Consider the following 27,793-nt stretch of genomic DNA (forward strand, 5'->3'; position numbering starts at 1 on the left):
CTTCTTTAGAAGGATATTTGTCATACCTTGCTTGTTGCTGAAAGTGTCACTGCATGCCATCTAACTTTCCTAAGACCATATCACATTGGGATATACTTTGTTTATATCAGTATGTATCCCACATTTTTTAAGGATTGGATGCATATTGTATTTAGATGGGATGCATACTCTTCCCCATCACGCCCAATTATTACGATTTGAAAATACTGCACTTTGACTCATCACACCATGAAAGGCTGGCTCCTCCCAAACAGTTTAAATGTCTCCCTACGTCACTTTTTAAAATTTATTTTTCGCTAATATTGTGCAGTGACATAATCTGGAAGTATCAAATTACCATTCCCATGTGATTTTAGCTGACATAAAGCATACTGATTTTCCAATCACATGTAAAAACAGGGCATTAGAACTTATTAAATAACAGTCAATAAAAAACACGATTAGAATCCAGTGTGCAGTGCTGCTGTTTCTGTGATGTTTTGCAGACAGATTCCAACAGATTACTGACAAAATGGGGCAAACGTTATGTTATAGGACCCGTTCAGAATCACCCAGAGTCTCAGAAATGGTGTTTGACAGGGACAGTTCCAGTTAATTCTGTGTTCCAATTTTAATCTGATTTTAAATGTCCCATTTTTCTTACCTTTCTACTTTCCTTCTTTGTCCTTGACTTTCTTTAGTTGAAGCAAACTGAGTTTAAAGTGGAAAAAATACTTTGTGCTCAGTTAACTTAGCAGAGTGATGGGACTAGGGGGTTCAGAGTTTAGTTCTTTCCAGTAGGCTCAGGAAAAGGCAAATTGCTGCAGCAGTTAGTTGTCTGTTCCTCCTTATAATTCTGATATTGCAATCTGTGATATGTTTGCAGGTGCAATGATGATAAATGTTAGTTAAAACTGAGGTCAGTTAAATGCATACATATTGCATGTGATTCAGCTTGTTCGAGGAAGCACACATTCTGTATGTGTGATGTATTTAGTTTTTTACAAATAGAAAATTAAAAATCTACAATAAAAGCAATACTCTACAGTTTAGAGAGCTATTTGCTCTATAGTTGGTGGAAGGAATATTGCGCTCGCTGGTACAGGTTTTTTTTTGTCATGCTTTCCCCAACTAAGCAGTTGTTCATTCGTTCAGTCGTCTCCGACTCTTCGTGACCTCGTGGACCAGCCCACGCCAGAGCTCCCTGTCGGCCGTCACCACCCCCAGCTGCTTCAAGGTCAGTCCAGTCACTTCAAGGATGTCATCCATCCATCTTGCCCTAGGTCGGCCCCTCTTCCTTTTGCCTTCCACTTTCCCCAGCATAATTGTCTTCTCTAGGCTTTGCTGTCTCCTCATGATGTGGCCAAAGTACTTCAACTTTGTCTCTAGTATCCTTCCTTCCAGTGAGCAGTCGGGCTTTATTTCCTGGAGGATGGACTGGTTGGATCTTCTCGCAGTCCAAGGCACTCTCAGCACTTTCCTCCAGCACCACAGCTCAAAAGCATCGATCTTCCTTCGCTCAGCCTTCCCTATGGTCCAGCTCTCACATCCGTAGGTTACTACAGGGAATACCATGGCTTTGACTAGGCGGATCTTTGTTGCCAGTCTGATGTCTCTACTCTTCACTATTTTATCGAGACTGGACATTGCTCTCCTCCCAAGAAGTAAGCGTCTTCTGATTTCCTGGCCACAGTCTGCATCTGCAGTAATCTTTGCACCTAGAAATACAAAGTCTGTCACGGCCTCCACATTTTCTCCCTCTATTTTCCAGTTGTCAATCATTCTTGTTGCCATAATCTTGGTTTTTTTGACGTTCAGCTGCAACCCGGCTTTTGCGCTTTCTTCTTTCACCTTGATTAGAAGGCTCCTCAGCTCCTCCTCGCTTTCGGCCATCAGAGTGGTGTCATCTGCATATCTGAGGTTGTTAATGTTTCTTCCAGCAATTTTCACCCCAGCTTTGCATTCCTCAAGCCCCGCACATCGCATGATGTGTTCTGCATACAAGTTAAAAAGGTTGGGTGAGAGGATGCAGCCTTGCCGTACGCCTTTCCCAATCTTGAACCAGTCTGTTGTTCCGTGGTCAGTTCTGACTGTTGCTTCTTGGTCCTTGTACAGATTCCTCAGGAGAGAGACAAGGTGGCTTGGGATGCCCATCCCACCAAGAACTTGCCACAATTTATTATGATCCACACAGTCAAAGGCTTTAGAATAGTCCATGAAGCAGAAGTAGATGTTTTTCTGAAACTCCCTGCCTTTCTCCATTATCCAGCGGATATTGGCAATCTGGTCTCTCGTTCCTCTGCCTTTTCTAAACCCAGCTTGAACATCTGGCAACTCTCGCTCCATGTATTGCTGGAGTCTTCCTTGCAGGATCTTGAGCATTACCTTACTGGCATGAGAAATAAGGGCCACTGTACGGAAGTTGGAGCAGTCTTTCGCATTTCCCTTTTTTGGTATGGGGATGTAAGTTGATTTTTTCCAGTCTGATGGCCATTCTTGTGTTTTCCATATTTGCTGGCATATGGCATGCATCACCTTGACAGCATCATCTTTTAAGATTTTAAACAGTTCAGCTGGGATCCCGTCGTCTCCTGCTGCCTTGTTGTTAGCAATGCTTCTTAAGGCCCATTCAACCTCACTCCTCAGGATGTCTGGTTCTAATTCATTCACCACATCGTCAAAGCTATCCTCGATATTGTTATCCTTCCTATACAGATCTTCTGTATAATCTCGCCACCTTCTCTTGATCTCTTCAGCTTCTGTTAGGTCCCTGCCATCTTTGTTTCTTATCATACCAATTTTTGCCTGAAATTTAAATTTAAATTTAAATTTAAATGATTTAAATGATTTAAATGATTGTTTCTCCTTTCTGAGTGGCTAAGCTAAGTTAAACATGTTTCCATTAGAGTATTTTTTTTAATTTGCTAAGTTTATATCCCGCCTTTCTCTATCCTGAAGGGAACTCAAGGCGGCTTACAGGTAGGCAATAATTCAATGCCTTCACAACAATATATAATTAAAATAAATATTAAAATTAAAATTAAAATCATAATTAAAATACATTAAAACATTTAAAGTTAACGTTATTAATTTCAGTGAGTGTACTATAATTGGGGAAAACTTTTGAACACACCATACAATATATGCCATAAGAGAAATGCTAGCATATTAGAGCTTTAGCATGGTAAATATATGGTTACATATAGTAATGATCCAACATTGAGTCTTACAGCACAAGAGGGAAATGTTTGAATGTACCCCCTCCCTGAAGTCTGAGTTGTTTTTTGTCTCTAATTGAAGATTGCCGAAAAGCTTATTCTTCCTTTGCAACTGTATTTAGAAACCTCCCCTTGAATTAGATGAAGGGTACAGTTAGTGTTTATTGCTAGAAAATATTTAAGCCTATAAATCTCACATCTAAATGTATCATATTACAGTGTATTACGGACTCATTCCCATCTGAAATGAGAATTAAGTTTCCAAAACCGCAGTTTTCTGAATCCATCTCTCTTTAGGATAGTGTTTCAGTTTGATAAATACTTATTGGAAAGAAACTGAATTGAAATTCACTAGAAATAGGCAAATTGTTTGCATACAAAAAAGTGTTTTTACGTTTTGATCAGAAGGGACGTGTTCACCCAATCCCCACTTTATCCAAGTGCATTTTATTAGTGGTAACAGAATAGCTTATGGTAATTTACATTGTCTAAAACAGTGCTTCTTATACCTTTTCTGCTCAGGACTCATTTTGGCCTGAGAATGTTTTAGGTGACCCCAGGCATATAGGTATATAAAATAGGTATAAAATCAAGCATTTACTCATCATCATCATCATCATCATCATCATCATCAAAATAGTTTATTTTATGGTCCCAAGGCAATGACAAAAAAGCACCATTGATAACAAATCAGCATCTACTGATAACAGATCAGCATTTGCAAGACCCGCTGAACGGGCTGATTTTCCTTTTTATGGTGTATAGCTGAAGAATCTTCTTCAGAGTCCACTGTAAACACTGCACAACAGATTTGGTGTAAAACAGCCACTATGTGATGTTCAGAAATACTTTTCAGGACTCTAACATTGAGCTTTGGGGTTGGAGCTCAAAGTTTAGGAATCAGTGGTTCAAAGCAGGAGTGGGCAACTTGTCACACTCTTGATATTATTGGACTCCAGCTCCCCATATCTTTTACCATTGGCTGTGCCAACTAGGGCTGATAGGGGTTGGAGTCCAGTCATCTCTGTTGAGAGCAATCAAATTATTTGGTAGTGTTGACTATAATATAACATTGATTTCTGGATAAATAAGAGATTTGAATTTGGACAGTAGAACAGAGGTAATAGGGATTCTAATTTTTAAAGTTTTCTTTCAATACATTCCTGACCACTATTTTTTTAGTAGCTCTGAAGTGTGTTTATCATTCTGATTGAAACATGTAAGGAAAAACTGGAGAAACAATGTATGTTCATTAATTTGTTGTTAACTGCTGTCAAGTGGTCTTTTAGCAAAACTATGAATGAGGGACTTCCAAGTCATCCAATCTTCTACAACTCTGCTCAGGTCTTCAGATTCAGTGCCATGGTTTCCTTGATTGAACCACCGCATCTATAATATGGTCTCACTGTTATGTCTTCATATGATATGTCCAGAATACAACAATCTCAGTTTAATCATCTTACCTCCAGAGATACTTTAAAGTTGATTTGCTCTTTGATCCATTTATTTGTCTTTTTATCAGGCACAGTATTGCTGGAACTCTTCTTCTGTACCACATTTTGGCTTAGTGACTTCTAGTGCTTTGTGATGGCTTCCTCCAGTTATTTTAAAACATGCACCTGGTGTGGTGCTAAGATTCCTAAATGGAATGGGCATTGTTACTGCCTGCTTGTCTCAGCAAAGACAATAATGTGGGTCTTATGTCCACTGCAAAGCATTTCCATCTGAGACATGCAAAAAATGTGATTCCAGGCTGAAGCCGCTTCTTTATGAATGGGCTCTCTGACCTCCAGTACTAGGTCCATTCCATTTCACTCTGTCTTGGTCCCATCTACCTCAGGATCATTATTGTGAGAATAGTAGTTAAAAGATCCCTGCTAAATTCCAGTGTCCAGAGAGACATAACTTGGTACAGCAGTGTTCATCCATTCTTTTAACTAAGCCCTGTTAAGATATGTTCCAGTGCACGCACTTGTGTGTGGATGATGTTAATAGTGGGCAGAACAGGTTGTTGAGAGGTGACCTGGACCAGGTGCTAATCTGATTATTCTTGACATGAACTATTTTTTCCACTGGTGCAATTTTTTTTACATTTGCTGGCATAGTAGATCTTTTGGAGTTTAAGAAGGTGTGTATATAGACACCTGCATATCAGTAATTGGTTACATGGACGAACCCAGAGGGTGCTCACCAATGCTTCCTCTTCATCCTGGAAAGAAGTGACGAGTGGAGTGCTGCAGGGTTCCATTCTGGGACCGGTCCTGTTCAACATCTTTATTAATGACTTAGTCGAAGGTTAGAAGGCATTATCATCAAGTTTGCAGACAACACCAAATTGGGAGGGATAGCCAATACTCCAGAGGACAGGAGCAGAATTCAAAATGATCTTAACAGTTTAGAGAGATGAGCCAAAACTAACAAAATGAAGTTAAAAAGTGACAAATGCAAGATACTCCACTTAGGCAGAAAAAAAAATTAAATGCAAAGATACAGAATGGGCGACACGTGGCTTGAGAGCAGTACGTATGAAAAAGATCTTGGGGTCCTCGTGGGCAACAAGTTAAACAAGAGCCAACAACATGATGCAGCAGCAAAAAAAGCCAATGGGATTTTGGCCTGCATCAATAGGAGTATAGTGTCTAGATCTAGAGAAGTCATGCTACCCCTCTATTCTGCCTTGGTTAGACAACACCTGGAATATCGTGTCCAGAGGAGGGCGACTAAAATGATCAAGGGTCTGGAGAAAAAGCCCTATGAGGAGAGGCTTAAAGAGCTGGGCATGTTTAGTCTGAAGAAGACAAGGCTGAGAGGAGACACGATAGCCATGTATAAATATGTGAGAGGAAGTCATAGGGAGGAGGGAGTAAGCTTGTTTTCTGCTGCCCTGGAGACTAGGACATGGAACAATGGCTTCAAACTACAAGAAAGGAGATTCCATCTGAACATTAGGAAGAACTTCCTGACTGTGAGAGCCGTTCAGCAGTGGAACTCTTTGCTCTGGAGTGTGGTGGAGGCTCCTTTGGAAGCTTTTAAACAGAGGCTGGATGGCCATCTGTCAGGGGTGCTTTGAATGCAATATTCCTGCTTCTTGGCAGGGCGTTGGGCTGGATGGCCCATGGGGTCTCTTCCAATTCTATGATTCTATGCGCACTTCCCCCTTAACAGTTAATATGTATATGCAAGATGGGAAGGGGTAGTGAAGCAGCCATAGTTGCATGGCCAAAAATAATGCAAAGGATTAGAGATTGTTGACCACCATTCTCATGCACTAAGGTGATTTCCATAGGGAAATTAGTGGCGGGTTATGGTAATTTCACCACAATGTGTGTGTGATGCATGTGGCATTAATGGGGTCAATGAAGACAAAAAATAAGGTGCAAAATATATATTTTTTTCGCCAGTGAAGATGAGCCCTATGGTCCCACTGCTGGTATCTGTGAGTGATTCTTCATCATTGTCCCCTCAACTACCGCCTGATATCTGTTTGGCACATTTAGTCTGGCTCCTCAGTATAAGTCTCAGTATAAACCTGTCAGAGCTGGGAAACCATATCTGTAGCAAAATCAGCATAGCAGAAGAACCCTGTTCCGTTGCCCCCAAAAGGTAGTACCATAATTGTTGTTTATTGGTATCTCTTACATTTTTGATCTTTCAAGGTTTCCTTGGGATGGATTTTGAATATGAGTGAACCAAAGTTCACGGTGCATCTTGTATTGTATTGCTTTGGTTTTACATTTTGATCTAGAAGCTATGAAGCACTGAAATATCCCATTCTTTTATTTTTGTAGTGCTTATGAATTACTCATTAGAGCTCATCAACAGGTTTATGCTTATCAGTACCACTGAGAATAACCTAATTCAAACAATTGCTATACCATAGGCAAGCTGAAGAGAAACCACAAAGCTAATTTACTCCCACTAGAAATTACATTTCCACAAACAGGAATGTCAAAACATTTGGCAGGCAGTGTGAATAACATGTTTTATTAATTACTGATTCCTTGTTTGCTAGCTGCAGTAAAAATTCAGAGATTTTTTAAAAATGTTAATTCTGTTATGGAATTGTGCTTGCACTATGGTTTAATTTGTATTTTTAGTTGTGACTTGTATTACTTATATGTGGTTAAGAACAAAAAAGCAATGTTTTTAATGAAAGCCTCATTGTTATTTATTAGAGTTGGTCTGTACCTTTGGATGTAAGGTGAATTGACAGAGATGATCATTTTCTTGAGTTGATAGAGAGATTTTATTGATGGATCACCCTAAAACCGATTAGGAATTATGTATTTTTCATAGTACACTTTTTTCTTTTCTTTTTCACTGACTCGTGTCATTTAAATAAACTGTTTGAGAAATGTTTCAGGATTTCAAAGACTGAGAAGCTCTTAAGACAATGGTTTTCAACCTGGGGTCCCCAGATGTTTTTGATGTTAAACTCCCAGAAATCCTAACAGCTGGTAAACTGGCTGGGATTTCTGGGAGATGTAGGCCAAAAACATCTGGGGACCCCAGGTTGAGAACCACTGTCTTAAGACATCCAACATTGCTGCAGAGCACAGGGCACTCTATATGGCTTATATCTCTGTCATGAAGCCCCTCTCTCATTGAGGACATTCCGATCAGATTGCTTTGGATTCCTCAGTTTGGGTAAACCTGAAACTCTCCCTCATGAAGGCTTTTTCTTCATGAGGCTTTTTCTATTCCTAGCAAGTAGAGTTTGCTGGATAGGCCTACCTCCAAATCCACATGTTAATCCTCTTTTTCACCTTTCTTAACTCTGTCTCCTAGTTGGTCTTGTAATCCCAACCCTTAGTCATGCCATTCTGGGCATAGTTATCGAAACTGTAGATCTGCTTATTATGACATGTGTGATACTTACTTCAGAGTTATCAGTGACCTCCACACAACTATTCTGAATTGTCATGGTCTCCAGATTGCTGTCGGACTATGCTTTCCAAAAGTAAATTGCTTACTTGACGATTACTATCATCACTGTCATAGACACCATAGTCAGATTCTTTGCTTTGCTCATGTGCCATCCCAGTCTTGAAGCTTGACCCCCTTGTCCCCCTTTGGCTGGAGCTGCATCGACCACACTGATTCCAACTATTTCTTTATCTTCTTATGAAGTTCAGTTTTTATCATCTTTAACAACAAAAATACTTGAGTTTCTGAATTCCTTTCCTAGGAAAACATGAATATTTTTGCCATATTGAGTAATTTTTCTAGCTTCTTCATATACATTATTTATAAGAAAAACTGCAAACAACACATCTACAATTGTTCTTGTATGGGGCTAACACTGTTTCCAAACAACAAAGGAAGATAGTTTCCTTTGAAAACCTAATCTTTTTTCAGTTTTTTTAAAAATCAGCATTTTAATATGAAATATTGAATGTACTTAGGAAGTATTAGATAGTAAGAGAGCTATTAGAATATTAGCAAATGTATATAGCATTTTTGACAATATTACTATATTTTTCATTCCATGAGCTTTGATTGAACATTCTCCAATGTTTAAAGTTTCCATGAACAAATGCTGTCTGGAGGACTCTCTTTCCGTTGCCTGTCTGTTGCCTGTCAGGCTAGCTAAGCATGAGTAACAGTGGTGATAATGCTTCAAACAGCATAGGATGCAGCCTATGGCTATTAGATTTTTTTGGGAATCTTTCTACAAGGGAGATGGGCAGCTGATTTAGGCTTACAGTTATTCCTGCCTTCCCTTCATCATTTGCTTGTATGTCAAAGCAGATTTTGTTCATGTTTTTTCAAACTATAGTCAGTCCCCACAACAGTCTGATGGACTGTGAACTGGCCCTCTGCTTTAAAAAAATTGAGGACCTCTGCTCTAGACTTCTACATTGGAATAGAGGGTAGGTCACAGGTATACTAACCACACAGGTGAGTATGGAGGGAATATCCATATATTTCATTACCTTTATCACATTTGAGTTGTAAAAGATGTAACTCTGGCTCCTGCTTGTCCAGTGTTGCTGGATTCCTTTCAATCTGTGCAGCCTGAGGATGTGGACAGGATCCTTGGAGAGGTGAGAACTACGTCATGCATTCCAGATCCTTGCCCTTCCTGGCTGATTAAACAGGCCAGAGGGGGACTGGCAAAGTGGATGAAGGTGGTGGTCAGTGCCTCTTTGGAACAAGGCAGAATTTCAACTTGCCTTAAGGAGGCAGTTGTGAGAGCCATATTTTAAAAACCATTCCTGAACCCCTCCATAATGGACAACTATTGGCTAGTGTCCAACCTCCTCTTTTTGAGCAAGGTCTTGGAGTGTGTGGTGGTCCCTCAACTCCAGGTATTTATGGATGAAATGGATTATCTGGATCCATTTCAATCTGGTTTCAGGCCTGGCTATGGAACAGAGACAACTTCGGTTGCCTTGGTGAATGACTTACACAGAGAGCTAGACAGGGGGAGTGTGTCCCTGTTGGTTCTCCTGGATCTCTCAGCAGCTTTTGATACTATTGACCTTGGTATTTTTCTGGGTTGTCCCTCTGGAATGGGACTGGGAGGCACTGTTTTACAGTGGCTGCAGTCCTTCCTGGAAGGCCGTATCCAGAAGTTGGTGCCGGAGTCCTTCAGTTTGAACTTCTGGACAATGGCCTGAGGGGTTCCTCGGGGTTCTGTTTAGTCTCCAGTATAGTTTAACACATACATGTTACTGGTGATGGCCAGGAGGGCCTTTGCACAATTAAAACTTGTGCACCAACTGCACCCGTTCCTAGAGAAGCCAGATCTGCCTATGGTGGTTACTTGCCTTAGTTACATATCGTCTAGATTACTGTAATGCTCTCTATTTGGAGCTGCCTCTAAAGAGTGCTCTGAAACTTCAGCTGGTCCAAAGAGCTGCTACCATGTTGTTAACTGGGGCTGGCTACAAGGTGCGGGCAACCCTCCTGTTGCAGCAGCTCCACTGTCTGCCAGTCTATTTCCAGGCACAATTCAAAGTGCTGGTTATGACTTTTAAAGCCCTGGACAGTTCAGGTCCAGGTTATTTGGCTGACAGCATACCCATGTACGAACCTGCCTGGGCCCTGAGATTTTCAGGAGAGGACCTTCTCTTGGTCCCACCTCCATCTCAAGCTTGCTTGGTTGGAATGAGAGAACGGGCCTCCTCAGTGGCTGCCCCTTGACTTTGAAACTTCCTCCTTCCCAGGGAAGCCAGAATGGCCCCTCACTGCTGTCTTTCAGGCAGAAGGTTAAAACCTTTTTATTCAGAAAAACTTTTAAAGAAGGAGGTTTTTAAGATGAAGTCAGGGAGTGCTGTGGTTTTAACTTTAAATATGTTTTAATGGATTTTAATTGTTAATTTTTAATACTGTTGTATTTACTCCTGTTTTAATGTTTGTCTATTTGTATATTTTAAATTGTGTGGTAATACTTTTAATGTAAGTCACTTAGAATCTCCTTTGAGATATATAAAATGGGGTATAAATAAACATAATAAACATAATAATAATAATAATAATAATAATAATAATAATAATAATAAGCCCATGTTTTGAACTGTATAAAATCTAAGCACACATTACAACACTGTTTTTAAGCAGCTTTTACTGTTTGCAAATTTCATCCACTGGATGTTCTTAATCTCATTACCTGTATAACTTGTATGCTACAGTGTAATAAGTAGCATATTTTATTATGGTCTCTGGACCATAATATTTATCTATCTATTTACAACACTCCTCCCTTTACTATAAATAGTAGAATTTTTTGGCATTTTATATAATCCCTGTACTGGATATAAAGAAAAAGATGTATTAAAAAAGAAAATAATGCTTTAATAAAAATGGTGCTTTGCAATGTAATAAGGACTTTAAGAAAACTTTGTACATTGATAATTGTCTTTCCTCCCTTCCTTTAACCCCTTCCATATTCTTTTATGACTTATTTAATATTTGTCTTGGTTTAATAACACCACATACCTCCTTTTTCTCTTTCCTGTTTTCACCTTTTTTCTTTTTTGTTGTATAAATTGAAAATGTTTAATGTAAAACAACAACAAAACATCCATGCACACTGATAGTGTATAAATAAATATTTATCCTTATGCTGGAGTGCAGAAAAAAGAAGGCCTATATTGTTGAAATTATTCTTAAATGTTTAACAGTGCATCACATTTATCATCTTTGCAACATTGCATATCTCCTTGAACCATTCTGCATCCTGCTGTCATCAGTGACAGGATATAACCATCACTTCAAATATAAGCAAATGTGTTACAAGTTTGTTTGTTTTTTTTAAAAAAAATCTGGAAAAGTGCCATCCACCCTATTGCAACTTTTGATTGTCTTTAATAAAATAGTTCACATTGTCAGTGTTTTAACTATAGTCAATAGTATGTTGTTTATATGTGGGGAAAACATGAACCTTCTTTCTCTTATTTTGCTGTACAGACAAAACCAGTTGCATTTGCAGTCCGAACAAATGTTAGTTACAGTGCAGCCCACGATGATGACGTACCAGTCCCAGGCATGGCCATTTCATTCGAAGCAAAGGATTTCCTGCATGTTAAAGAAGTAAGACCTTTTATATAGCAATTGACTAACATATTGCTTTATGTATCCTGTAGGCAATTGAACAAATCTTTATGAACAACAGTGTGAATCATAAACACAACTGTCTACATCCTTTCCTTTAAAGATTATTTAGCAGTGTTGAGACATAAATATTCATGACTCTGAAAAAAAATAATGGAGCTGAGAGTGCACATTTGCTTATAATATCTGATGCTCATGTTGGGGATTCTCAAAAATTACTACCAACTCCCATTTAAATGCTGCAGTGTCTTCATCCTCAGTGGGCAAAGATGTAATACATTGTTCTTGTCGAAATGTGAAACAATTACATCTATAAAACTTATAGCTGACTAGTGAGCTTCTGTGCAGCTGAAGTGCACCTTGATAGAGGCAAATAAGATTTAATGTCAGCAAGAAATGATTCAGTAGCTGAACGGTATGCATTGAAACATCTGGATACTCTTTCAGATTAATGAGGGTGGTTTTTTTTACTCATATGGATAATAACAATTTAAAGCAGATATTTAATGCTCCATGGATTGATGTCTTAGCAATAAAATGAAGCTTTGCATGAGCATTTATTCCTTCTGTATGTGTATGTATGTGTGAGAGAGTCAAACATAGACATATTGAACAAAGAATGCAATACACAGTTTTTTCCATAACGCATTCAGTGGGATCACTTGTATAATGTTAAGCTAAATAAACGGAAAGTACTAATGAAATGTATAATCAAAAGGATAATATAATTGCAGAATCTGCATTTCATATGTATATATTTTTCAATGAAGTATTAATTGGCTACTTTATATTGAAAGTAATGTTTGCTGTGTAACAAATATGAAACAAACAAAAATGTGATAGAAAGTGTTAGTTATTTATACCAGAATCTTAGAAGTAGTAATGCTATATATAATGCATTTTGCATAAATTTGACAGGGAGTTATGTAAATGAATATAAAGCCAATTATTCAGTTTGAAAATACAATAATGTAATCTAGAGATTTAATAAAGAATGCAGTACTTTTGCCCAGTTGGAGTACTGTATAGTGTTGTTCCCTAGTAAGTAAGCACATAGAATATAGTGTCAGTATTGTGGGTCCCAGCTTTATGGCAAGAGAAACGTTTGGGTTTGGAGTGTGTAAAGGAGAAATTTCATTTTCACTGTGTCTTATGATGCTTTGGCCGAATTACTTATATGGAAAAGGATTTTTCATAATAAGTTAGCTTTTAATTTTTGAAATGTTTAATGGTTTTTCCCCCTAATACATGATCAAGCCAGAGAGTCAAAAATAACTTCTGTACAACTTTTGCAAATGCCTATACAAAGTGAAATGTTTAAGCAGGCATATGCAATCAATTTCTACAATAATGATTAGAAAATAGAATGCACAATCTAACCCAGATTAAGTACACATAAATCTTGTTACCCATGTAATTACCCATGTAGTTCTTCTTCTTTACTATTATTTAAATTTAAAATATTATTTAATATTCCATTTCTTTTTTATGTCTAATTGTGTTCATCTAAAGTTATAACTCCTTTAGATCTTCCTTGGGAACACAGGAAAGGACTAGGGGAGGGGAGCTGGAGCTAATATCCCTAGCTCCCTTTACCTCTGTAAAAAAAAGCCTGAAAAAGTATCATGTCTTTCTAAATTTTCTGTTGAACAGGGATGAACTACCATGGCATATGTCATCCTTAAATTCTGTGGTCTACTCCTTATGTCTTTTGTATGTGACCTACCAACTTTTTGTTGCAGCAGATAAGAGTAATAGGTATACACAACAGACTTTAAAGGGATACTAAAGTTTCCTTGATTTTGGTCTACTAAACTTAGCTATCAACTTCATCAACACTCCTACTCATTCCTTTCATCTATACAATTATTCAGTTAGCTAAAGGCGTAGATTTTGAAATATTGTAAATGTCAAACCACCCACAGCTGCTCCAGGCTCCTGTAATAGTGATTTTCATCAAGATGCTTTATGTACAAATCAAATTCAAAAGCTCAAAAACAATTCTCTCTGAGAATTTTGCAGTGGTTGGATTTTTTTCTTAAAGCAGGTATGGGGACAAAAAAGAATCTCGATCTGTGGGAAATTCGTAACAGATTGGCAAAGATTACAGGCTCCCGGTTATGTAACAATTGTTATTTGTGTGCCATATGGAGTTTTGACTTATAGCAACTATACAAATGGGAACTGCAATCAGCAATAGCCCTGATGTTATAGTTCCCATGGTTGAGTCAATAATCTGTAATTTAGTGTGCTGTCTTTCACTTCTGTGAGCATTATTATTTTTTCCACTGATTCTTATTCAAAGTATGGTCTACTGCCAAGGAATACTAGGTATTGTATGTTACATCCCATAGAAAGGCAATGTCAAACATCTTTTGATTTTGTTGTCCTGCCCACAACTGCTCTTGACATTGATTTCCTTTTATTTTAGGTGTCTGTGTTTTACACTATACATTAACCTTTAGATATTAAAAGATCATTACAGAAGCCTGAAACCCGCCCACCATAACTTTTCTTCTATCAATAAGGCAATAAATCTAACTTATGGTTGCTATCAGATGTACACTTAACTGTAGTAAATCAGATTGAGCCTTCTGAGTTGATCTAAAACTACATTGTAAAATATATGGAACATATGTCCAAAAATGAAACAGAAAGGTAGCGAAAATTGACTTACAGTTAAAAACTTGCATATCTTTTTTTCTCTAGAAATTTAACAATGACTGGTGGATAGGACGGTTGGTAAAAGAAGGCTGTGAAATAGGATTCATTCCAAGTCCGGTCAAATTAGAAAATATGAGGTTGCAGCATGAACAAAAGGCTAAGCAAGGAAAATTTTACTCCAGGTAATTTTTTTAAAAGTTCCTTTAAAATTCAAACCTGATATTCTTAAGATTGATTCTTTGCAGTAACTACAGGCAGTACCCGAGTTACAAACATCTGACTTACAAACAACTCATAATTAAGAACGGGGGTGAGACAACAGGAAGTGACAGAAATCTACCCCTGGGGAGTGAAATTTACTCCTGAAAGAGTCACCATGGGGGAAAAGGTGTCTCAACTGAAGCTTTTTTTTTTTTTTTTTTTTTTAGCAATCCTTGTTTCCTTAACAAGCCAAATTTTTCAATTCCAATTATCATAGGGACCAAAATTGATGTGAAATCTTCTGAAGAGGGGCACAGGCAGCAAAAGAAATGTTGCAGGGGTGTTAACCTTTTCCTATGCTATGGAACCGTAAAAGATATATTTATTTGGCTGGAGTTTTTAAAAAATGTACCTGTCTGACTTACCTACAAATTCAACTTAAGAAAAAACCTACAGAACCTATCTTGAACTGCCTCGAGTCACCTCTGGCTGAGAAAGGTGGTATACAAATGCAATAAATAAAAAAAATATCTTGTTTGTATCTTGGGACTGCTTATATCAGAGGTTTTTAAACCCCCAACAGACATTGAATGCTCATTGTATACTATTGTTAGTTGTATTACTGGGAGCCCCCGGTGGCACAGTGGGCTAAACCCTTTTGCCGGCAGGACTGAGGACTGACAGGTTGGAGGTTCGAATCCGGGGAGAGCGCAGATGAGTTCCCTCTGTCAGCTCCAGCTCCCCATGTAGGGACATGACAGAAGCCTCCCTCAAGGATGGTAAAACTTCAACAACATCCAGTGACCCCTGAGCAACGTCTTTGCAGATGGCTAATTCTCTCACACCAGAATTGACTTGTATTACTTAAACGTGCAATATGAATGTGATAGAAAAGGAGTGGTATCATGCTTTTGGACCTGGGGAGATATCTGTTTCAGTTAAATACAAAATCTCTATCTGTTGGGCAAATGAACAAAGACAGTAGAACGCCCACTTCAAACTCCTAGAGTAGAGTATTGTCTGAACTGGCACTTTTGATTTTGAATTTTTCCACATGAATAAAATCTAACAACCACTGATGGGAAAGAAACATTTATGCAAGCAAATATAAGATAGTAAGAAGAGTAAATGTATATTTACTTTACTTTAGTAAATCAGGAGGAAACTCATCGTCTAGTTTGGGTGATGTAGTACCTAGTTCCAGAAAGTCTACACCTCCTTCATCTGGTAAGTGGGTCATCTTATCTTTTCATATTTACTGTCTTCCTTCATGTTACAATTTTTATGATATAATCTCTCTTTCAGTGAGGTAACAAAGAACCATCTTTTTAAAACATATTTTATTCCAGATATCTTTTAAAAGAATTATGTATTCACTGTAAACAAGAAATTGAAAGAAGTTGCTTACATATGCATCCCCAAAGTTTATCTGTGAAATATATATGAAACACAGTGTGTGTGTGACCTGTTTTTATTTTCTCCTTCATATATAATGGCATATTCCTTCTTTGGCTGTTGTTGAGAGAAAGAAGCTACAGGTAGTTGCAGCAGCTGTAGAGACAGAAGTAGCAATGTGAAGCCCTGCTGATGCCACATGCCGGACTCAGTATGTTGCTGATGTAGTGAAGGATATGGAGAGTACATTATTCTTGCTAATCCACATATTTGTTTTAGAGTAATGATTCAGTTTATGTCTTTGGCTATGGAAACTGATTTCACAGCCCACTAGTTATCTACTGGTAGGTATAGGAAGTTCAAGTTCACTTTATTACAGTGACCAGTTCGAGAGAAGAGATACGTAGTATATATCCTATAACTGATGGCGCAGTGGCTTAAACCGCTGAGCTGCTGAACTTGCTAATTGAAAGATTGGTTCGAATCCAGGGAGAGGGGTGAGTTCCCCCTGTTAGGGCCAGCTTCTGCTAACCTAGCAGTTCAAAAACATGCAAATGAGAGTAGATCAATAGGTACCGCTCTGGTGCAAAGGTAACAGCGTTCCATGCAGTCATGCTGACCACATGACCTTCGAGGCGTCTACGGACAACACCGGCTCCTCCAGTTTAGAAATGGAGATGAGCACCACCCTCTAGAGTCAGACACGACTAGACTTAATGTCAGGGAAAACCTTTACCTTTACCTTTATTACAAGGCAAACAAAATGAACATAAGCCTATAACTGAAAATGTGACTGCATGCTTTGCTATAACTACGCTAAACCATTGCCTGTCATCAGTAATGGACTGGATGAGGACAAACAAATTGAAACTTAATCCAGACAAGACAGAGGTACTCCTCATCTGTCATAAGGCAGATCAAGGAATAGGGATCCAGCCTGTACTGGACAGGATTACACTCCCCCCAAAGACACAGGTATGCAGTTTGGGGGTCATCCTGGACTCAGCATTGAACCTGGAGGCCCTGGTATCTGTGCTGGCCAGGAGGGCCTTTGCACAATTAAAACTTGTGCACCAACTGAACCAACTTGAGAAGCCAGATCTGTTAATGGTGATACATGCCTTAGTTACGTCCCATCTGGATTACTGTAACATGCTCTACATGGGGCTCCCTCTGAAGAGTGCTTGGAAACTTCAGCTGCCCCAAAAAGATGCAGCCAGGTTGTTAACTTGGGTTGGCTACAGCAGGCCCGTAGCCAGGATTTCGTTTCGAGGGGGGGGGGGCTGAATTTTTTTCAGGGGGGGGTTGGGGGGGGCTGAGTCTGAGTGAAAGAGGGTCTAGCCTAGCAAACCTTTTGTATCATTACCCCAATACCCCCATGCATATGGGATATATTGAGTATGGTGATCAGGTCATGGTATGAATAAACATAACAGTTTAAATAATGCACCACTAAGGCCTTTTCGCGAACCACCATGAGAATTTTGGGGGGGGGCTGAAGCCCCTAAAGCCCCCCCCCCCCCCCGGCTACATGCCTGGGCTACAGGGAGTGGATAACCCTCCTGTTGCAGCAGCTCCACTATTTCTGGGCACAATTCAAAGTTTTGGCTATGACCTTTAAAGCCCCAAACAGTTCTGGTCCAGGCTATTTGGCTGACCTCATCCTCTTGTACAAACTTTCCCAGACCTCCCAGATCTTCAGGAGGCCCTTCTCTTGATCCCACCTCCGTTTCAAGCTTGGTTGATGGGAACAAGAGAGCAGGCTTTCTCGGTGGCTGCCACACGACTCTAAAATTCCCTGTCCAGGGAAGCCAGAATGGACCCCTCTTTGCTGTCTTTCTGGTAGCAGGCTAAAACCTTTATATTCAGACAGGCCTTTAAAGATGAAGGTGTTTAAGATTTAATCAGGGGTTGCTGACTGAATCTTTTTTACTTGGAATATATTTTAATTGTTTTTAAATGTGAATTTTTTAGTGTTGTTTGTGTTTAATTTTATTTTGATGTTTGCATATTTTTATATTTTAAATTTTATACTAATGCTTTTATGTCAAACCGCTTTGAGTCCCCTTTGGGGAGATAAAGTGGGGTATGAATGAATATAATAATAATATGAACACCTTATGTTCTAATGTAGAACATTGACTTTTCTATTACTAGATATGCTAATGGTCACTACTTCTATAAGGAGATTGCATGAGGCCTTTGGGAACAGTGGAACCTTACCTCTGAATATCAGTTTCTGGGAAATAATAGATCAAGAAGAGTAACTATTTTCCTGCCTTTTGGGCCTTCCAGAGGCATTTGATTGGTCACTGTCATAATAGTGTTTCCCGATTTACTGAAAATTGTCATTTGGCTATCACAGTCATAGTACAGGAGGGGACATCTTTTAGGTGCTATGAACATTCCCCTTTTGTGTGCAGGCTTTGGAAATGTGAGGGAAACTTGCTAATCAAGCACTGGCAGGTGGGCTAGAAAGGAGGAGTGAAAGGGGAACTTAAGTCTTCCTAAGCTGTAAGCCAGTCCCCAGATTTCAATTTATTAGCTAGCTTTAAGTTTCATTCCTGTCCACCTTTCCCTTGTTTTGCTTACTGTCATGTGAGTTTGTGTTGCTCCTTATGCATATGATTCTTTAATTTTCATCACAACTTGAGGCAGTTTTTAGTATTGAACCCAGATTCAGTTGACAGAAGGTGGAGGCCTGGGTCACATCAAACCCTCTTGAAAGTCAGTCCCCATATGGAACCATGAATGAGTGGGCAATGGGTTGTACGCCAAGAACTTTGCACCTTATGGGAGTATGGGGTAATGGGCAACCAGTGCCATACCCAGTTGTGGGGCATGTGGTTGTGTCTCATTCCAACACTTCAAGGGAACCTTGTGATGGCTTCTGCCTATGTAGAATCCAGCATCTGTTACATCATATATATGCAATAATCTGATTCAATAAGTCCAATTAGTTGGATGGAGCCCCCAGTGGTGCAGTGGGTTAAACCCTTGTGCCGGCAGGACTGCTGACTAAAAGGTTGGCGGTTTGAATCCGAGTAGCAGGGTGAGCTCCCATCTGTCAACTCCAGCTTACCATGCAGGGACATGAGAGAAGCCCCCCACAGGATTGTAAAACATCCGGGCGTCCCCTGGGCAACATCCTTGCTGACTGCCAATTCTCTCACACCAGAAGCAACTTACAGTTTCTCAAGTCACTCCTGACATGAAAAAAAGTTAGTTAGATGTCACCAATTTAGTTAACAGGTGATGGTTGCATGAGTTTGTTGTCTTTATCAGGCTAGCTGCTAGCATGTCAAGCAATACGTAGATAGAGATTCATTTTAAAACCACCCTCTTGAGCTGTAACCAATATAGGTTGGCTTATTTATCATTTTAGTTGTATTAATTTTATATTATTTAATATGTATCATTATTATCAAGTGATTTATTTTCTAATAATTTTGCAAACAGAATGAATCAATCAATAATCTTTGATCTCATTTAGCAGCACTCTTTTGATGTTCTACAGATATTTTGGTCTGTCTCTGAGGTCTAAAAAAAGGATTGGTGAAATCACTCGTGTTCTTTACTTACCAATTAAAATGTTTTCACTTATCACTGACACTTTGATATAGGTAATTCAGAATGGAAATATTAAATTGATTGCTCCTGATACTTTCTGTGGTTTTCCTTAGTGGTATTTTTCAGCATATTTTGCTAAGATTCCTAAGGCTTCTGAATCATAAATGTTGTCTAATAGAGGAAAGAGGATTGTTAATTTCTTGTATGACCTACAAAATCTCTCAAGGGACCCGCATGACTTCTCAAATGTATATTGTCCAACATTTTGTAACATTGCATTTCTCAATACAGTAGTTGTTTGATATAAATCAATTATATTTTGTCAGTTTCACTAAATCAATCAAGTCATTTTAAGGCTCTTTATATACAGTTCTGTCTTAAACCTTGCTTACAAAAAAATCTATGTTTTTCAGATTTAGGTCAAAACATTTGTTCATTTTTCTGGTTTGTTTCACTTGGCAAAAACTACAGAAAAATAATTCTAATGATTTGCAAATGTAGGATTTTTTATTGTGTATTATTTTTGTATACCCAACAAATGAAACTGCCTGATTATAAATGGTATTCCAACAACGAAAACAATTATAATTATATCCTGTGTTATATCTCTTAACAAGCATTTCAGGGAGGCAATTTGAAAGACTTGAGATTGAAATGGGTTTACTCAACAGTTGGCATATTATAGACATGAAATGTGCAAGACCTTTCCTCAAGTTTGAGCTTTTAGAGTTTTGATATAAAATATGGTATATATTATTAATAATTGTTCATTTTATTATCATTTTTTCTTTTTCTAGCAAAATATAATCCAGAATTATTTTTGAAGGCTTCAACTTTAGACAGTCAGATTTGTCTGATAATGTTGGGGGTGGGGAAACATGTATAAACCAAAAGGTTTGCATTTTTTTTTAACTGCAATCAATCTAGAAGCATGGACTTTCCCTTTAAGACTGCATTGTATGTTCTGCTAGGTGACTAAAAACAATAAAAATTGAGTGCTTCTCCATGAGCATATATGGCTGTCTAGATTTGTAAACAAAACGTTAAATGAACTAAATCAATCTTTGTGAATGCTGAAAAATGTAAGAAATAAGTAACATACGATGTCTTGTCTACACTAACACTATCTATGATTAAACATAGTTTGTCACATGTTGACAAGCAGCATTTAATCAGATACAGAAGGAAAATGCTTTGAATTGTCTGTCATAGTTGTGGGGGAGCAAGTGTGCTAGGCAAGGCTTGACTAGGGCCATTCTCATCACACTAAATGGTAATGATATCACATGCAAACTGGCTTTTCCTACAATGTGTCTGTTTAAACTCATTCATGGCACTCTTGAGAGCTGTGGTGGACCGTTATGCTCATAGGTACAAATGGGCCAACTTTCTAATCTAGTTATAAGGAATTATTTATGCTCTGCTAAAATGTGGTCCCTTGTTTACATTCTCTTTTAAGCTGTGGAATGGAAGGACATCAAGCAAGGGTTAGTCAGGCCTCCTGGGGATTACGCTCCAAAGTTTGAACACAGCTACAAAGAAAGGGCATAAGTTCTGCTAAATTTGGTTCAGATATTGGCAAGACTGACCAGGGGACTTCTTGAACTCTTTTTTGAAGTCTCAGGAGAATTACCAGTCATAACTTCTATGAGATGGAGAGTTTTATTCCATTATTACTGTCCACTTTATGACTAATTCAATAATATTATATTTAAGAATACTGTTAAGGAAGGTATTTTGCAGCATGGCATAATTTTAAGCCTGGAGAGCTTAAAATTTAAAAGAGTAACATTTTCTGGGAATGAAGATAAAGCCAAACATTTGCAGTGCTTTCGTTTTCCAACTCTGCCTCATTATCACTCAGACCCATTTAATAAAGCCATTTCATCAGGCATTTGTTATGACTGGAATGTGCTTTCCTTCCTCCTCCTTTTTCCTCTTGCTCCCTTAAAATACTCATAATTTGCTAATGTGCAGTTAACATAATATAAAGGTATCTTCTGTTTATTGTACACCTTTTCTAAACAAATGTTTCTAATTAAGTGAGATAACTTCCTGATTTCTCAGCTCTACATACCTCACTGGAAATAGTTTGAAAGTCCAACATAAAAAGGAAATCTGGTTTCTAGAATATATTAATAATATATGGTTCTTGGCTGCAACTAACACTATGATCTCTTTATAAAGCTTCCATGACCACTAATGGGTTTTGGTAATTTTTGCACCAGGAAATGCATTAAACCAGAAGACAGATATCAGTATTACCTAAGGAGAATGGTGTATATTATGAATTATTCCTTGAGATTAATTAATATATGCCAGTTGGATTTGGGAATTTCCTATGATCTAGCCTACATCACTAAGTTCAAAAGATCAATCATGAATTCGGTATGCTGATATGATTCTTCAGTAATTCTTTAAAGTGAATATACCAGTATAAACAGAGGATACATTTGTATTTGTGAATCTAGCAATGCAAATTTGGAAAATTACAGTTAGTATACATAATTATGGATGTGTGTTTTTAAGCCTGTTGTGTTCTGCTCCTTTAAATACCCCTTTTTTGTTTTTACCCATCTTCCTTATGATCATCTAACCTGGGATACTGTTGTTTTATGTTTCATTATAACATTTTTCTCCTTTCCCTTCCATCTGATAACTTTACATTATTTATCTATATATAGCAATAGACATAGATGCCACTGGTTTAGATGCAGAAGAAATTGATATTCCAGCAAACCATCGCTCCCCCAAACCTAGTGCAAACAGTGTCACTTCGCCCCACTCCAAAGAGAAAAGAATGCCCTTCTTTAAGAAGGTAACGCCTACTTCCAAGCTGCCGTCTGTACACCTGCTCACCTGCACTACGTCACATTTTGAGTCCTGTTGACTGTCTATGTCCTTTGACAAGCCAATAACATGCATGCTTTGTTATTCTTTGTTTCTTTTCCATGCTGCTGTAGCTAAGCAGAAGCAGAAATCGGTAAGTTTATGCTGACACAAGCGGTGTTTTTTCCTGCCACTGGCATCATTAGCATCATCACTTATCATTTATATAATGCAATCATGTACCACAAAAGAAGAAACTGACCAAACTGCTAGCTAATCTAATACAACAAAACAAGCAGGCTAGGCCCTATGAATAACTCAGTCAAACTTTGCTTATGGTACTTTCCCTTTTTGATGGAATAATAGGCTGCCAAGGGAATTTCTTTAAACATCCACAGAAGGAAAACTTTGACCAGATCAGATAATGCACCTCTCTAGTGCATGCATATTCTTTGTCATTTTTCCACATTTTTAAAAACTTGTGATTCAGTTTTATAATTATAATTCATTTTTGTTAAATCTAAACAGATATTCATCTTGTTCTTTAAAAAGAACTTTCAATTTTTAATTTAGTCAGCATTTAAACTTCTAATCCACTAGGTGCAAAATCTGCAGATGAGCAAGACCAGTGGAAAACTGCAGGCTTGTTTTGGCGGTCTACTGTGAGTTTTTTTCCTATTGTCATATATAAATTCTTTTTCCATTGTTCCTGCCTTCTCCTCCAGCAGTCAAACTTTAGCATCTTGCCAGCTAGGTGACAGAACTGGTAGCTCTTTTAATAATCACAGCTACTTCATAGGGAGGCTGATAAATGTGATGCATCATCATAGTCTTCTCACTCCTTTAGGAAGTTCAAGGTGCTTTTAAAGACTTAGGCAACGGTCTTTTAATAATAGATGTGCACCATATTTCAATGCATAGCTTAAATATCTGCCAGGTACTGCGATTTAACAATGTGGTCTATGCTCAATAACACTACAGATTTCTAATCCTCATGGCTGTCTAGTCTTCTGCAAACCCCTACTCACTACTCTTTTTGAATTAAAAAAATTCCCTTGTTTGCTTCTATTATCTTTCTTTATCAATAACATGGTTACTTTGACTACTGTTTTACAGAGTGATAATGGATTACAATGTAGTCACATTATCTTTATTCAAGACAAGGACTATTTGCAGTTAATAAAAATCAATAATATTTAGGCAATTATTACTATGAGCCACATATATCTTTTTCTTCTTTCTCTTGGTTTTCCTTTTAGCAATGACCAGTTCTAGAAGCAGCACCTATTAATTATTTTTAATTTTATTTATATGAAACAGAGTTTTCCAAATCTTAAAAAAATCACTTGTTCTTGTCATGTGTTGACATTTGTTAACTATGATCTGGATGGGCATTCCAATTAACTCTACCTAGAAAGCAGAGTGTAGCCATAAAATAGAAAAATCCATTGGTTCATTGGCATGATCTTGAAATATAACATAAGGGCCAAGATCTATTGTAATGCATTTTGGTCCTTTAACACATCATCACTGATAACATAGTAGAGCTGGGAAATGGTGGAACATTCCATACAATTTTAACAAGTACCAGTATTCCATCAAATAAGGTAATATGTGTACCTAACCTAATTTTCAAGGGCTACAATTAGCTAGTAGATAGCCACTATGAGACATGACTATATTCTAGCAGGGCACTGAAATTTATTTATTTACAATATTTCTATACCGCTTTTCTCACCCCAGGGGGACTCAAATGCTAAATGCAAGAAAGTTGTGACATAGTTCTTAAGGGCTGCTACAGAAATACATGCATTAAATTAAATTCATAGCAAATATAATTGTAAGCATTTCTTCAGAATCACACAACACATGCATAAGTCTTGCTATTAAGCAATGAAATCTGGCACATTAAGTTCACATGCTTTTGATGCCTTCGGCACTCTCCATCATGCTTCTTATGTTACCAATTATGTGATAAATGTACATGTAAACAGAAAGAAATACTGATAAAAATGTATGTTTCATGTTTTAGACTGCTTTAAATGGTTGCTTGTGTGGCTTTTTGTGTTGTTGATATATTCATGTTTGTCTATGTCTGTATTCTACTTTATTGCGGTTATTATGTTTACACTTGGGACATGTTGAATACTGACACAATCAACAATGACAAAAATCTCTGATGTTGACTGATGTATTTATGCTATGTAGTCCCTTGAAAAATAGATCTGGCATATCTACCTTTAAGCATTTTCCAGGTTGGTGGTTTTGAATTTGAAATATTTTGCCCTCTGCCAGGAAACGAAACAAAACTGAAACAATGATTTGAAGAAGCCACTTTTGTGGTGTTAGTTGTGCTGGCCTGTTTTGTGTGGGTTTTTTTCAAAAAAAGAAGTGCCACATATTTGCACTTAATTGTATGATACATTTTACACACTGAATGGTTAGTTATCCATTCATAGGTTTTGCATGACACATGAAGCCAGTTATTTTTGAAACTGTGTTTGTTACCATGGGGAAAATGTCAGCAAGTCTTCCAGAAAGGAAAGATTGCTGTCCTAGGTTTTGTTTAATATACCCTTGAGCAGTTGCTAACATAATCATATTAGTTATCATAAGTATATGCCGGTCTAATATATAGCCTTGAAAATATAGGTATGATTGCTAAAACTTTAATGTGATATTATGAATTAACAGTAGGATCACTATGGAGTGAATGAGTTCTTTCCTTTTATTTATTTGCTTATTGTCTCTGATTTTTTTAATTACATTATTAGATTTTACAAATATTTTGAGTGTATCAGTGAGATGTTCCATTTGGGAATTTAATATAGCTTGTTTAAAAGCTGTTCAAATAAATCTGGACAAAAGCATACAGTTCAATAAAATGTTGTTAGCCTTTTAAGATTGTTTTTGGGAGACGTAGCTGGAGGGAGGTGGGGGAGGAGAGGAAGGATAATTCTCACATTTCCTTTTTGGTAGCACAATTGAGAAATTCATTAATTAACCTATGAGAAAAATAGCTTGTATATAGAAACTAGATGTTGAGAGTGCTTTTTCTCTTTATCAGACAGAGCACATCCCTCCATATGATGTAGTGCCTTCTATGCGACCAGTAGTCTTAGTGGGGCCTTCCTTAAAGGGATATGAGGTGAGAAAGTCCAAAGGGGCATATTTCATTTTATTCAAAAATATATAGCATTTTTCTATGTCAAGCTGTGAAAGGAATCCACTTAAGATATCTCTATATCTTCTTTTCTAATGCAAGTTAAAATTAGATAAATGTACACAATTTTGAAGATATGTGATATATGAATTTGTACGTGGCTTCCCTAGATTATGAAGCATTACTTTTTGCTATATAAATTAAAACCGTAATTAAGAACCTTCATGTTGTAACCATTTGTGAGTCAATTTTTTTTTTTATTTTACTTTCAGGTGACAGATATGATGCAAAAAGCATTATTTGATTTTTTAAAACATAGGTTTGAAGGGCGGTAAGTAATTGATAAACTTTACAATTTAAATAATGCATCTAAATTTGTATTAAAATAATATTTACATGTTATTGAAACTACTGTCTACAGCTCATTGGAAGCACTCACTGATAAGTTTTGAAAGAGAACATTTTGGGAGCACACAGAGGAAAGGAACTAAATAATTTAATATTCACTCAGCCTTCCGGCTTCTTCACAACTTAGTGGACTCAAAAGTTGATGTTAATTGCATATATACAATTAACTTTCATCGCCTATTTTAATCCAATTCCAGCTAAGAAGCTGTAGCCCCAGAACTCTTCAGGGCGTGCTATCTCTTGCATATAGCAAAAACAAAAGTAAAGAGGATAATGGCAATCTAGTATGAACCCACTTTCAAATGGTGAGCAACATAGCAAGGAATTTAGGGATCTTCAATTTTATTAAACTGTTTTCTTTAAATATCCAGCAAAGATTTACAGCATTATAGCAATCACTAATGAGTCTATACAGAGGATGGATGCTTTGATTGTCTGCATGGCAGGAAATTGCACTGGATGGCGGGGGATTGCACTTGTGGTCTTTTCCAACTGTATTTCTATATAATTCCAATTCTTATACATGATTAAGTATGTTCCAACCACACACTTTTGTTTTAAAAAATGTGCACTTGCTTAAAAGAATTTGTCATAAAAAGTGGAAGCAACACCCACAAATCACCCGCCCTTAGTCCCCCTTTGGGGGGAAAAGGGTGTGGTAGAAATGCATGTAATAAATAAATAAATAAATAAATAAATAAGACAAAGCTTCAGACTCGTACTCATACTGTTTAAATTTGCTTATGATATGCTCAGGGTGTTTCAGAAATAGTGCTTTGCAGAGACATGGTTTCAATATTTTGTATTTTGTCAGAAAAAGCTAAAACAGTATATATAAAAATGTGTGGGGCACTGAATAGCTTTGCTACTGTGTTTTATTGGGGAAGGCTATTCATGGTTGTTCATCTGACTGATCCTGAACAAATAATCATAATACAACTCCTCTTTTCTTTCTTATTCAGTATATCAATTACACGGGTCACAGCAGACATCTCGCTTGCCAAACGCTCAGTATTAAACAATCCCAGCAAGCATGCGATAATAGAACGATCTAATACAAGGTCAAGTTTAGGTAAGTGTATGACATGAGTAATGCACAAATAGCCACTAACAATTACAGTCCAAAGCAGTGATGGGGGAAGGATTATTCACATTAACTCCATATACAATGCCAGTGTTAGCACTAGAATATTATATGGAAGCCAGATATATTCCATATAGACCAGGGGTGGGAATAACATGTGCCCTCCAAGATGTTGAAGGGTAATTCTCAACTTTGGTCATCATTGGCAGTGATAGCTAGAGCTGTTGAGAGTTGCATTTCAGTTATATATAGCCAGGCCTAAGCCATAGACACTGGTTAGATACTATGTTCTCTTTTTGATGTTAAGTTTGCTACAGTATAGCTATCCTGAGCTAGTACATATACTTTCTGGCTAATGCACATAAACGTATGTGCATGTTTTGAAATACTAGCAAGTTTTTCCAATATATCTTGGTTGGGTGTCTATAATTTCTTCCAAATAAAATACCACTTCAAAAGAGAATGTTCAGTGTTCCAAAATGGTTCCAATATTCCTTCTTTTTGGTTGTTAGAAATTACCTTGCTTCATACGTATGCCTCAAAAACTTATTGCTACATAATGAAGAAAAACCTTTGCAAATCTTTCTTTTGAGGTGTGAAAATACGTGATTAGCCAATTAATGTTATTCAGTGAAGATTTTTCTCATTCCCATATCTATAATTAGGCAACAGTATTTGTTTACTATTTTAGCTTTAAAAGACCATATGTGCCATGTCTATATC

General features: G+C 37.5%; 1 protein-coding gene across 8 annotated transcripts in view; it reads left to right on the forward strand.

The window, feature by feature from the left end:
* Positions 1 to 27,793, forward strand: part of CACNB2 (calcium voltage-gated channel auxiliary subunit beta 2) — a 174,800-nt gene that overhangs the window by 132,257 nt on the left and 14,750 nt on the right. For 5 of the 8 annotated variants that reach the window (XM_060782361.2, XM_060782354.2, XM_060782359.2 and 2 more), the window contains 7 exons: positions 11,613 to 11,735; positions 14,466 to 14,602; positions 15,772 to 15,848; positions 22,271 to 22,404; positions 25,483 to 25,563; positions 25,851 to 25,909; positions 26,949 to 27,058. In XM_060782361.2, coding sequence (XP_060638344.1) covers positions 11,613 to 11,735; positions 14,466 to 14,602; positions 15,772 to 15,848; positions 22,271 to 22,404; positions 25,483 to 25,563; positions 25,851 to 25,909; positions 26,949 to 27,058 — 721 coding nt within the window. Of the gene's footprint in view, positions 1 to 11,612; positions 11,736 to 14,465; positions 14,603 to 15,771; positions 15,849 to 22,270; positions 22,405 to 22,549; positions 22,570 to 23,015; positions 23,078 to 25,482; positions 25,564 to 25,850; positions 25,910 to 26,948; positions 27,059 to 27,793 lie in introns of all 8 variants that reach the window. The other 3 variants (XM_060782355.2, XM_060782360.2, XM_060782362.2) reach the window with 2 other exon arrangements.

Source organism: Anolis sagrei, chromosome 6, assembly GCF_037176765.1.
Source record: "Anolis sagrei isolate rAnoSag1 chromosome 6, rAnoSag1.mat, whole genome shotgun sequence".
NCBI classification, from domain to species: Eukaryota; Metazoa; Chordata; class Lepidosauria; order Squamata; family Dactyloidae; genus Anolis; species Anolis sagrei.